Raw genomic sequence first — 12,622 nt, forward strand, 5'->3', positions numbered from 1 at the left:
CTTTTGAGGCAACGGATTTCACGTTCATTTAAGTAGACCTGGCAACGGCGGGAGTACGAAGGGCGAGCTTCATTACAACTAAGGCAAGATGGAGGTTGACTGCAAGATGTATTAGAATGGTCGTCGGCACCACAGACTGGGCATTCGGCCATAGATCTGCAATATTTCGCTGGGTGACCAAAACGCCAGCAATTTCTACATTGTTGCGGTGTAGGTATCACCTTTCGAACTTGTAACCTATGTCCCGCGACATATACAGAGGACGGGAGTTCTCGGCTGTCAAAAGTTAAACGAGCCACATTGCAAGGGTAACTTCTCCGCCCCCGGGCAGGAAGGACATAAGTGTCTACTTTGAGGATTGGGAGATCCTGGAGTTCCAGCTGTTCAAAAATGTCATTGCCACATGACTGGAAATTCTGTTGGACTATGGTATGGGGCAGAATGACAGTACCACTACAAGAATTGAGAGTTGTTTTTCAATAGTGATAGTAGTAGTATCGATATTCGAAAGGTGAGAAAGATCATGAGCTTGGGTAGCATTCTGGACAGTGACGATGTGCGTACCGCTCTTGAGAGCGTGAAATGAAATATCTCTGCCAACATGACGCAGGAGCGCTTTGCCAATACTATGGTCAGAAAGGTAGGCAGAAGAAGAAGTTGGTCTTAAAGTAAAGAATTTAGTCCATTGTGTGGTCCGAAACCGAGCGTGGAGAGGGAGTGCTTGACGTGTCAGTCTTTTCCGAGTAGAATGGGAAGGTAACGAAGGAGCATCATCAGGAGATTGATGTTGGCGTTTAGGAGTAGGACCGGAGTTGGTCCGGCATGAAATGGGCGGGCGATTTGAAAATTGCCGTACCGTAGAGGAAGAAGCCGGAAGCATAGTCAAAGGAGAGCGGAGTTCAGACAAATCGAAGGAGTCAGTTGAAGCCCCGGTACCTGAAGCGGGTGAGGAAACAGCACCAGCAAGAGGTACAGGGGCATCAGGAGTGTCCGAAGAGTGGTCTAAACACAAAGCAGGGTCAGAATGGGGTGCGGTATCAAGAAGGGGCCCGGGGGTAGTGGTTTCATGGACTAGGGCTGCCATGGTTAGGTTACTCCTTTGCTTTTTGTTTTTAAGAAAAAAAAAGAAAGAAAAGAAAATAAAAATAAAAAAAAGAATAAAAAAAAAAGGGGGGAGCGGGGAGGAATAGTTCCCAGGAGGAATGAAAGGGCCGGAAATCTCCCTCCGCGCCCAAGAGGACCTCAACACCGCTAGTAGCGCAGATGCAGCATGGAACCCGTGCTATACCCTACCCTTCATGCCAGTAAACCAGCAATCCGGGATACCAACCTCACATCTGCCGAGCTACCTCGGTGGACAAAAGAGAGGGCGGCCGGATATCCGCCACAAAGCATACCTCCTTCGGCCACCACCCCCGGAATCCGAAAGGTGGCTTCCAGAGACACACCCGTCGCCCAAAAGACACCCAAAGCTACTCCGGGATACCGGAGAGGGATCGGGACATCCCCAGGCAATCCAGATTCCACGGCAAACTACGCCACCGCTAAGAACCTCAACGGAATGGGATGGACCCCTAGCGCGCCTGTGGGAGAAATCCCGAAGGCCAAAAAGAGGAAGGGCAAAAGGGAAGGGTGAGGAGGAGGAATGGAAAAAGGGGAGGATGGGATAGGGGAGGGGAGAATGGGGGGTAATTAGGTTCGGTCTGAGGAAGAAGACCGACAGGGCTAATTCCTCAGACCAAGAGCCTCTTCACCACACCAAGGAGCCCCCCTTGAAGAGGAAGAGGAAGGGTAAAAGGGAGGGGTGAGGAGGAGGAGGAATGGAAAAAGGGGGTGATGGGATAGGGGAGGGGAGAATGGGGGGTAATTAGGTTCGGTCTGAGGAAGACTGACAGGGCTAATTCCTCAGACCAAGAGCCTCTTCACCACGCCAAGGAGCCCACCTTGAAGAGGTACAACTTCATTATTATTTTTTTTTTTGTTTACACCTATCCCTACTTTATACACTATGGACCCACTAGCACAATATGGCTTACCACTCAAATTTTACATCTTAAATGCACCATTGTGTCTGCAGTCTAATTAAAACAGCCATACTGTTACACTTTAATGTGGGGGGGGGGAAGAGAGAAGGATAATTATAAAGCAGCCAACACATTTTTATGGATTTTATTGGTTTATTGCAAATGCACATGTTTTGTGGCACAATAATTTCCTACAAAATTTATGTAGAAAAAGTGTCAAAATAGGGTCTTTCAAAAATAACTGCCAATGTTTAAATATTCAATGACAATGACAAAACAAGAAAACTAAACTTCCATTCACTATTGCCTGTACCTAGCTATTTGCAGCTGGTAGTCGAAACTTTAAAACCATTTGTTAAAATTCATCTTATGCACCCCTAACGTTGACCTTAGGACACTAACAGTACAGACAAGAATACCTATTCTTCTGGTATGTCTAGACCAATGCCAATGGAAAAAAAAAAAAAAAGTGAAACCTGCACAATCCAAAAGTTGCAGCATCCTAGGCTTGTCACAGGGCCTACCAAGGGGGTGAGTTCATGATTAAACATGTGCATGAGGTTTAATTCTTGTGATTTTACACTTTTTTTGGTGGAACCCAACCAGCAACAAACACACCTCAGCACCATGGACATGGAACCAAAAAATATTTCATGAGGAATCAGCTGTCTTAATATTTTTTTTTTTTTACCACCCATTGTAGTCTTACTGGAATTTTATGTTAACTGTACTTCATTCCCCACCCACAGACTAAAATGTGTCTTAGTATTTGTTGCATGGCGTCATCAGTGGTGTTGCGTGACAAAGAAAGGGCCATCATTTCGGTGACTCCAACCCTTGACCGTGGGTTTGTCTGTTCTTTCTACAAAGTGTGACCTCTTCATTACCGGACCCGGAGTGAGGACACGCGAGTATTTCCTTCATTGTGTGGTTAGAGCCGACTTTCTGGTAACCGGGAGCAGCAGCATGTTTGTTATAGCCACTACTCTGCATTACTCTGTCCCTTTCTTCCGTCTCGGTGGTTTGTTTGCCGCTGGGGGTCCCGGGCAGTAGGTAAGGCTCCTGATGGGCAGTTTGGGGCTGGGGCGTGGCTCAACAGCAGCCCTACCTACCCTTACATTTAGACCCATCTCTAAAGTAGCTTTAATCCTACTGCTGAACACGAAGCAAGTGCACAATATGATTATAGCTACTTCTAAAATAGGACTTCTTAGCTTTGGTGGCATGACTTGAGGGAAGGAGAGGGTGTAGATTTACGCAGAACTTTCAGCAGTTGTATTTTCTACTGGCTGCTGAGGTTGGGATGTAGCAGCAGCAGCAGCTTGGTTTTCCTGTCCAGACTGCTGACCTTCTCCCTGAAATTTAAGCTTAAATGTTTCACAACATTATGAATGCATTCTCCAGTAAAATGTTAGTCAAGATAAATCTCATTCCCCTTCTAAAAATAATCAAATGCATTGCTAAAATAATTAACAAGCAATCAGTGCATCATTTTCATTCTAGTAAAAAAAAAAAAAAAACCCCCCCCAAGTTAATTTTTTTTCATAAGTAATGTTAATTACAGCTTCTGCAAGCTTTTAACCATTACTTTCCATGATTTAGCAAAATGTCAATACCCATGCCATCATACATATAAGCAGCTGAAATGTCTTAAGACTTGCTTTACAGTTAGAAAAAGCTTGTGTATTAGGACAACCCTTGAACAAGGTGTGAAGCAAGCAGGTGCAGCTTATTCTGCTATTAAGGAGGATCGAGGATTGCTTTGTACAGAAATTCACCCAGATTCTATTTGGCAGCATAATTTTAATAGTATAAATTCAATATTTATAAAATGCTTTTATCAGTATGAGAGGATAAAAACTTGTGGAATGTTCCAGGTCAGAAAGAAAAGTATAATGCTTTGCATGCAAATCGTGGATAGGGCAATACAAAATAAGCTATTAAAAACTGAGGTAACAATCTGCACCATGTGGCAGACAATTCTAATTTAGGATATTCATTAATCACAAAATCGACACTTAAACAGGTTAAGAGTGACATTTTGGTCCAACTTGACCATCGACACATCACACCATGATGTATCAGTGGTACAAGGTAGACACCCTCTCCAAAGTGCAGATTATTTGTTTTGATCCAGCCATGGTAGCGACTATTTCCACTGTACCGTGTGCAGTAATTTGCAATTTCTTAAATAGTCTAGCAATCAAAAGTTTGCTACTGACATTATGCCAGCTATAGGGTACATGCATGTAACAAATGGATGGCAGTAATCAAGTGTTTGGACATCAAGTGACATTTTTGCATTAGCATGACATGCAGTTTTTTGAGCATGTGACAAATTTCATGCCAGGAGCTTAATTTTTCTTTAATTTACTTAATATGTAGATTTTTTTTTTGAGAAGCTTCATTACAAAGATTTATATGGGCAGTACACATTTAAAGGTCACATAACCATAAACACTCAAAAGGGGGTTTAAATGGTAAACCAAGCATTAATGTAAGCCATTTAAATATGATCAATGCTGCTTTTAAAGTAGCAAAAATTCCAATATTAAAAAGGACTTAGGTCATGAAGCTAGGAAGCCTAAGCTTACCACCACTTCAGTTTGAGCCTCATGCTGCTCTCCTTCAGCTTCAGCAATTTCTTTTGGTTCTTCTGCTGACACTTCAGGCTGAAAAGCACATGCAAAAAGCCTTGTTCTATTAAGCATTATTACCACAGAGCATTTCAAACTTTACAAGCACAAAATACTAGACAATGGATAGTCCAAACAGTGTTCCAGCTCTTGATACCTGCATATGCACACTAACATATGCACACATTTTAACTAGTAAAACTATAATGATTGGCAAATGCATTAAAATTATTTTTACAATTAATAAGTATATAAAGCTCCTATTAAGTGGTTACTCATTATGGAAAGTAAGAAAAAATTAGCAACACAGTAAATTGTTAAGTGCAGGCAGTAGTACTGACAAGAAAAAATTCAATGAAGTGCAGCTTATATAAAACACTGAATCAGACTAGTTTAGACTACAAAATATGAACAGTGACAAGGCTTCCCATTACAATGGCTGCAAGCCAGAAAATGTAGATCCTTACTTTCATACTATCAATCAGCTTTACCGTAATCCACATGGTAAAACTTGTTGTATAATATGATTTTTTTTTACAAGTGGAAATTTTGTTCAGATCAAGTTACATAAAGCATTTCCCACTACAACCATAATAAAATTATTCAGTTAGGCTACATGACATACAAAAATGCAAAATACAAGGCAATTACCAAAAATGTTACACACAAATAATGCACATTTAGTATGCAAGGTATCTGATTTCTAAGACTCCAGACAAGGGGAGGGGAGAGAAAAAAAAATCAGGATAAGCAGTTTCAAAGGTGATAAATTATACTAATAATCTGGAAATCAAGAATTCATTAATAAAAGTTTTCAAAAGCTGGAACACAAAACACATCACACAAATTCCAAGGCACAAAGAGGAACTAAGGATAATTAGGGGCACCATTAACTCTGCACTGGCTAGCCATGCAACATGGCTGCCCAGCTGTAAGGGAAAGGTTGAAGGATAAACTTGCCTTCTGTCCCTCAGCCGCTACCTGTGTCTGCGTTTCCGATGTCTGTAAGGCAAACATGCAGTATGAGGACATGCTTTAGTCTAGGGGATGGACTCCAGATATAACATGCTAGTGTTAATATCTACATAATCTACACAGTGAGTGTGGGAAGTGCAGCTACTTCTGCCCAAAGAAAGGAGAGATCTTCCATCCACATTCTACCTATCCTACATTTCCACTACAAGAAAGGATGTAGTTATTACACAAGTGGAGGAATATTTCTTCTTTCTAGCTTTCACCCCAAATACAGTATTGTAGTGGAAAACAAACATTTAAGACTCACCCTCGTTTCAGGGGTGCCACTGTATCTGCCACCACGTACACGTCCACGACCTCCACGGCGGAATCTGCGACGAGGAACATCATCTGGGGTTGCCATCATTTCTCCATATTGGGGACGGGAGCCACCATAATAGCGCCGGAAGTAGCCACGTGGACCACGACCACCCCTACCCCTTCCACGTCCACGGCCTCTTCCACGTCCCCTAATCTGCATGCCCTCACCTTCAGTTACTTCCCCTCCCTCATAATCATTGTAGCTTTGATAAAAGCCACCACGTCCTGCCCCACGGCCACGTCCACGCCCAAAGAAGCGACCACGGTAGAACCTACGAGGTCCACGGCCACGGAATCCACCTCGGCCACGACCCCTCATCGGTGGTGGAAAATCTCCTCCCTCCTCCTCCATCTCTCCCTCCTCGCCTGGTAGAGCACGGCGGTAGTATCTGCGGCGGTAGCCACGGCGACGATCTGCTGCGTAGGGCGACCCCTGCAGGGGAACATCACGGTCATGAGCAAAAGGCGACCCCTGTGGAAGTACATTATGCTATAACTCTGGGGGAAGTTATGTAATTTAGGATAAGTTTTATTGCAGATTTGGCCAAAAATTATGGAGGATTTTTTTTTTTCTTTTTACAAAGCTTCGACAGAGTGCAAACTCCCTTTTATTTCTCCCAAAGGTTAACTGAACTATTGAATATATTATCAAGCTTACACAAAATACCTGTAGCAGATGTTGGTGCAGCAGATAACCAACTGGGGCATGCATTGAGTAAACAGCCATTACCACCTAAAAAGCTTAATTGTCTAACATGTAAATGTGTGAAAAATCTAAGTACTATACACAACTATTTAGTAAAATGAGTATAGAAAGTATGCAATGAAAAGGGATTGCAGGCAGCTAAAAACCAAGGTGTTGTAAATTCTTAACCTTACCACTGAAAAAAAAAAAGCATCAATAGAAATTGTTTAAATGGTTTAAAAAAGTAACAATTCAAAAATAACATTTGTAGTTTATTAAACAACTCTGCATACACTTTAAACTTTTGTAGACAAGAGGATGATAGTGGCAGAGGAAAACAGACTGGTTAGAGTCTGGTGGAACTTGGCAAAAGAATAGCCAAGCAGAAATGATGAGTACAGATAATTAGTAGCAGGGAAGAGAGGCAATTATAATATGTCGAAGTATTATTAAACCATAAGAACACATCACAACTGTACAAAGCAGATCAAGGAGAACAGTATCATGCTTTCTACTGAAAAGAAAATTCCAACAATTAACACAGCTTAAAATGATAAACTATTAATAATGCTAGAGTATTTGCCAGTGCAATTCTCAGAAACATCAACATGAAAATATTAAAGCAGAGAAAGCTAATACAGCACAAAATTTATATAAATAAAAAGAAAAAAGTTGACTGCCTATAACTTTCCAAGTAAAACTGGTAACTTAGGTACAACTAAAAGTTAAGTAAATCTAATGAATGGCATTTTTTCCATGGCAGCTTAAAGCATAAAAAACATTTAGTACTTAAATTTACTAATAAATTTTAGCTACTGGGAGAGGAGAAAGAAAGGGAGGGGGGTACTACATTACCTCCCAGCAACTGCAGACTACAGGTGTGAAAAGATGCCTATCAAAAGCTTAAGACAATAAAAGAAAGCCATAAAAGTTTGTAAGCATACAAAAGGAAGCAAATCTAACCTTAACTGCCTCTCCACCAGGACCAGTAACATTGGCAGCCTCATTGCCTTTTTCACCAACTACGACGTCAAACTCCACTTCTTCGCCGTCACCTACTGACCGCACATATTTCCTTGGATTATTTTTGATGATTGCTGACTGGTGGACAAATACATCCTCCTTTGTGTCATGCCGGTTGATGAAGCCATAGCCACTCTTAACGTTGAACCATTTAACAGTGCCGGTTACCTTGGTGGCTGCAAATTAAAAATTTTTTTTTTTACTTTTATTTCCTCGAACAGAATTCGTGTTGAATCACATTTAAACCATACTATAGAACGTTAATCAGATTGTCAAACAGTACATATACAAATGCCACCCACACCTCCCCTCAAACTCGAACATTAATTACCGTGCCCGGAGTATATGAATTATTTACTGTATCCAAGTGTGGGTTGGTTTACATCAGAAGTGGGGAATTTTAGTGGTCTGAAGTATCTTGTGCACTTTCCTAAGTCAGTAATCTAAATTTTCCATGTACAGTAAACCCTCGGGTAAAAGGACCTTCAAGTAGTTATCCCTTTCAAAGTCCATGCTGTAGTACTATGTCTCTGCTCAGGGTCAGTGCCATGTAACTGATGAGCTCTGCTCACTTAAAAGCAGCGAGCAGTAAATTTGAGCCTTGATAAGAGTGCACCATAAAAAAAAAAATTCCTGCCTCGTGCAATTCATAATGGGAGGGTAAAACCGGCTTTTTGGTTTAAAATAACTTTGCGGTGTATTTTCAGATGGTTTTTATGGTTGCATTCGCTATCATTTGATAGAATGGAAGGTACAGAAAGAGGTTTCAGGATACAGTTATTTGAAATTTTGGGGCGCGTAGCGCCCCAAACGTTTACATACGTCCACGCGCGTAGCCCCCCAAGCGTTTACATACGTCCACGCGCGTAGCCCCCCCCCCCAAGCGTTTACATACGTCCACACGCGTAGCCCCCCCAAGCGTTTACATACGTCCACGCGCGTAGCCCCCCAAGCGTTTACATACGTCCACGCGCGTAGCCCCCCCAAGCGTTTACATACGTCCACGCGCGTAGCCCCCCCAAGCGTTTACATACGTCCACGCGCGTAGCCCCCCCCCCCCCCCCCAAGCGTTTACATACGTTCACGCGCGTAGCCCCCCCCCCCCCAAGCGTTTACATACGTTCACGCGCGTAGCCCCCCCCCCCCCCCCCCCCCCCAAGCGTTTACATACGTCCACGCGCGTAGCCCCGCCGCATACGTCCCCCGTAGCCCCCCAAACGTTCACATACGTCCATGCGCGTAGCCCCCCCCCCCCAAACGTTCACATACATCCACGTGCGTAGCCCCCCCCAAACGTTCATATACGTCCACGCGCGTAGCCCCCCAAACGTTCACATACGTCCACGCGCGTAGCCCCCCAAACGTTCACATACGTCCACGCGCGTAGCCCCCCAAACGTTCACATACGTCCACGCGCGTAGCCCCCCAAACGTTCACATACGTCCACGCGCGTAGCCCCCCAAACGTTCACATACGTCCACGCGCGTAGCCCCCCAAACGTTCACATACGTCCACGCGCGTAGCCCCCCCAAACGTTCACATACGTCCACGCGCGTAGCGTTAACATACGTCCACGCGCGTAGCCCCCCAAACGTTCACATACGTCCACGCGCGTAGCCCCCCAAACGTTCACATACGTCCACGCGCGTAGCCCCCCAAACGTTCACATACGTCCACGCGCGTAGCCCCCCAAACGTTTACATACGTCCACGCGCGTAGCCCCCCCAATACGTTCACATACGTCCACGCGCGTAGCCCCCCCCCCCCCCCCCAAACGTTTACATACGTCCACACGCGTAGCCCCCCCCCCCCCGAAACGTTTACATACGTCCACGCGCGTAGCCCCCCAAACGTTCACATACGTCCACGCGCGTAGCCCCCCAAACGTTCACATACGTCCACGCGCGTAGCCCCCCAAACGTTTACATACGTCCACACGCGTAGCCCCCCAAACTTTCATACGTCCACGCGCATAGCGCCCCAAACGTTTATATACGTTTCCTTTGTCATTCATTCAGCATTGCCACATTAAGCCTGAGTCACCTAGACACGAGAGAATGGGTGTGCGCACTCACTGTGGGCCATATTAACCCTTTCAGGGTCCGTCCCGTAGATCTACGGCTTTACGTTCAGGGTCCAAACCGTAGATCTACGCCATGAGCTCAGCTCACTCTGATAAACTGTGAGTGGTACATTTGGGCCTAGATATGAGAGAATACATCTATGTGGTATGTGTGCACCACATAAAACAGATCCTGCAGCACACTGTGTATAATGAGAGAAAAAAAATGAAATGATTTTTCGATTAAAACAGCAACTTTGCAGTGTTTTTTCGTATGTTTTTTATATTTGCGATTTCTTGGTCTCATTTGATAGAATGGAAGACATATTACAGAAATAGAGATGATTTTGATTGGTTTTAGCACTGGAAATGGCTTGAAACTGAGCTCAAAGTAGTGGAAATGTTAAATTTTTGCCGATATTCAAGAGTAAACAAACGACCTCACACTAATACACATCAGCTGGTGGGTCTAATATGCATTCACAAATATGATGATATTTATACAATTATTACAGTATTGCATAACAGTAAATCTTCTATTTTTTGGTGAATAAAAATTCATTGTGAAAAATCAAAATGGAATTTATTTGTAAAGCCTCAAAACGTAACTAATGAACAGAGGAAATGTTAGTTTATTTCAAGGAATACCTACATTGTTTATTCTGGATCCTATTTTGAAATTGGAATATTTTGAACTTTGGAAATTGTTAATTTGGCCAATTTAACACAATCACTTTAATTTGTAGTTGAAACAGTTGACTTGGCGATTTCTTGTGTTCAATCGATAGAAGTAATACTAGTGAAATAGCTAAGAATTTGGTTGACTGGAATAATGTAATTGGCCTAAAATGGGAGTCAAAGTCGGCAAAATCGCCGATTCGTAAATATCGCTGACACATCAAAATTCGCGAGAGCATAATTTCGTCAATTTTCCACCAAATTTCGTACTTTTTGTTTTATTACCTTCACAAAAAGATTCTCTACGATTTCATAAGAAACAATAACAATTTTTTTTTTTTTAAATTCTTGGACACTGGTGCGTGACTCCAGATTTGGGCCTTGGACCCTGAAAGGGTTAAAATAATTGGGGATGCCTGGGTACCATATGCTCTTTTTTCCTTTTAACCCTTTCAGGGTCCGTCCCGTAGATCTACAGCTTTACGTTCAGGGTCCAAACCGTAGATCTACGTCATGAGCTCGGCTCACTCTGATAAACTGAGTGGTACATTTGGGCCTAGATATGAGAGAATACATCTATGTGGTATGCGTGCACCACATAAAACAGATCCTGCAGCACACTGTGTATAATGAGAATAAAAAAAAAAACTGAAATCATGATTTTTTGATTAAAACAGCGACTCTGCAGTGGTTTTTCGTATGTTTTTTATAGTTGTATTTGCGATTCCTTGGTCTCATTCGATAGAATGGAAGACATTACAGAAATACAGATGATTTTGATTGGTTTTAGCACTGGAAATAGCTTGAAACTGAGCTCAAAGTAGCAGAAATGTTAAATTTTTGCCGATATTCAAGAGTAAACAAACGACCTCACACGTCTAATACACGCCAGCTGGTGGGTCTAATATGCATTCACAAATATGGTGATGATATTTATACAATTATAACAGTATTGCATAACAGTAAATCTTCTATTTTTTTTTTGGTGTGAATAAAAATTCATTGTGAATAAAAATTCAAAATGGAATTTATTTGTAAAGCCTCAAAACGTAACTAATGAACATAGGAAATGTTAGTTTAGTTCCAGGAATACCTACATTGTTTATTCTGGATCCTATTTTGAAATTGGAATATTTTGAACTTTGGAAATTGTTAATTTGGCCAATTTAACACAATCACTTTAATTTGTAGTTGAAACAGTTGACTTGGCGATTTCTTGTGCTCAATCGATAGAATAGAAGTAATACTAGTGAAATAGCTAAGAATTTGGTTGACTGGAATAATGTAATTTGCCTAAAATGGGAGTCAAAGTCGGCAAAATCGCCAATTCGTAAATATCACTGACATCAAAATTCGCGAGAGCATAATTTCGTCAATTTTTCATCAAATTTCATACTTTTTGTTTTATTACCTTCACAAAGATTCTGTACCATTTCAAAAGAAAAAAATAATTTTTTTTTTTAAATTCTTGGACACTGGGGCACCACTTCAGATTTGGGCCTTGTACCCTGAAGGGGTTAAAAGAAAAGATTTTTTTTTACTCTAAAAAAGTTGGTGTGCTATGCGAGTGAACGTATACATACGTTTGGACCGTTTAAGGGTTAAACTCGAGAAGTTAGTGGTCTCTGCGATATTTATGCATTGGCAATTTCGTTCACTGTCATTGATCCAGCTGACCAAATTCATAGCCGTTTAGCCAGAGCTCTTTTATTCTATCGATCGAGTACAAGAAACTGCCCATTTATGTATTTCAACTTCTCGAAGTGATCAGAAATTACTAATATGGTAAATTTCACACAAAATTCAAAGGCCATTTTGAAAATAGGGTCCAAAATAAATAATGACATGTCTGGCACTAAAATAACATTTTCTGTTCATTAGTCATGTATCCAGGTCCCTCTTACATTGTGCTTTTTTTATTTTTAAGTGTTATTCACAAAAATACAAGATTCACCGCTATTCAGACTACTGCATAATGGTAATACAGTGGATCCTCTGGCAATGGCGGCTTTGGGCAACGCCAAAATTGGCGAACGGCTCGCTTTGGTGTAAAAATATTGACTTGGCTAAGGGATTTTGTCCTGGACGTGTCCGCACAGCCTGAGCAGGCCTGCCCACTACACGACTCCGTGTACAGCTAGTGTGCCATTGCTTACAAGCCAAGGAGGACTATTCCTTG

The 12,622-nt window shown here is 42.2% G+C and overlaps 1 protein-coding gene across 4 annotated transcripts in view; it reads right to left on the reverse strand.

Annotated features, from left to right (window-relative positions):
* Positions 1-2,155: 2,155 nt before the first annotated feature.
* The window catches only part of yps (ypsilon schachtel), a 55,324-nt gene continuing 44,857 nt past the window's right edge, over positions 2,156-12,622 (reverse strand). Inside the window, exons 2-6 of one of the 4 annotated variants that reach the window (XM_053772892.2) lie at positions 7,644-7,879; positions 5,943-6,428; positions 5,621-5,662; positions 4,619-4,696; positions 2,156-3,379 (exon numbers count right to left, since the gene is read on the reverse strand). In XM_053772892.2, the coding sequence (XP_053628867.1) occupies positions 3,278-3,379; positions 4,619-4,696; positions 5,621-5,662; positions 5,943-6,428; positions 7,644-7,879 (944 nt within the window). In that variant the 3' untranslated portion in view covers positions 2,156-3,277. Of the gene's footprint in view, positions 3,380-4,618; positions 4,697-5,620; positions 5,663-5,942; positions 6,468-7,643; positions 7,880-12,622 lie in introns of all 4 variants that reach the window. The other 3 variants (XM_053772896.2, XM_053772893.2, XM_053772898.2) reach the window with 3 other exon arrangements.

The sequence above is a fragment of the Cherax quadricarinatus genome, chromosome 9 (assembly GCF_038502225.1).
Source record: "Cherax quadricarinatus isolate ZL_2023a chromosome 9, ASM3850222v1, whole genome shotgun sequence".
Lineage (NCBI taxonomy): Eukaryota > Metazoa > Arthropoda > Malacostraca > Decapoda > Parastacidae > Cherax > Cherax quadricarinatus.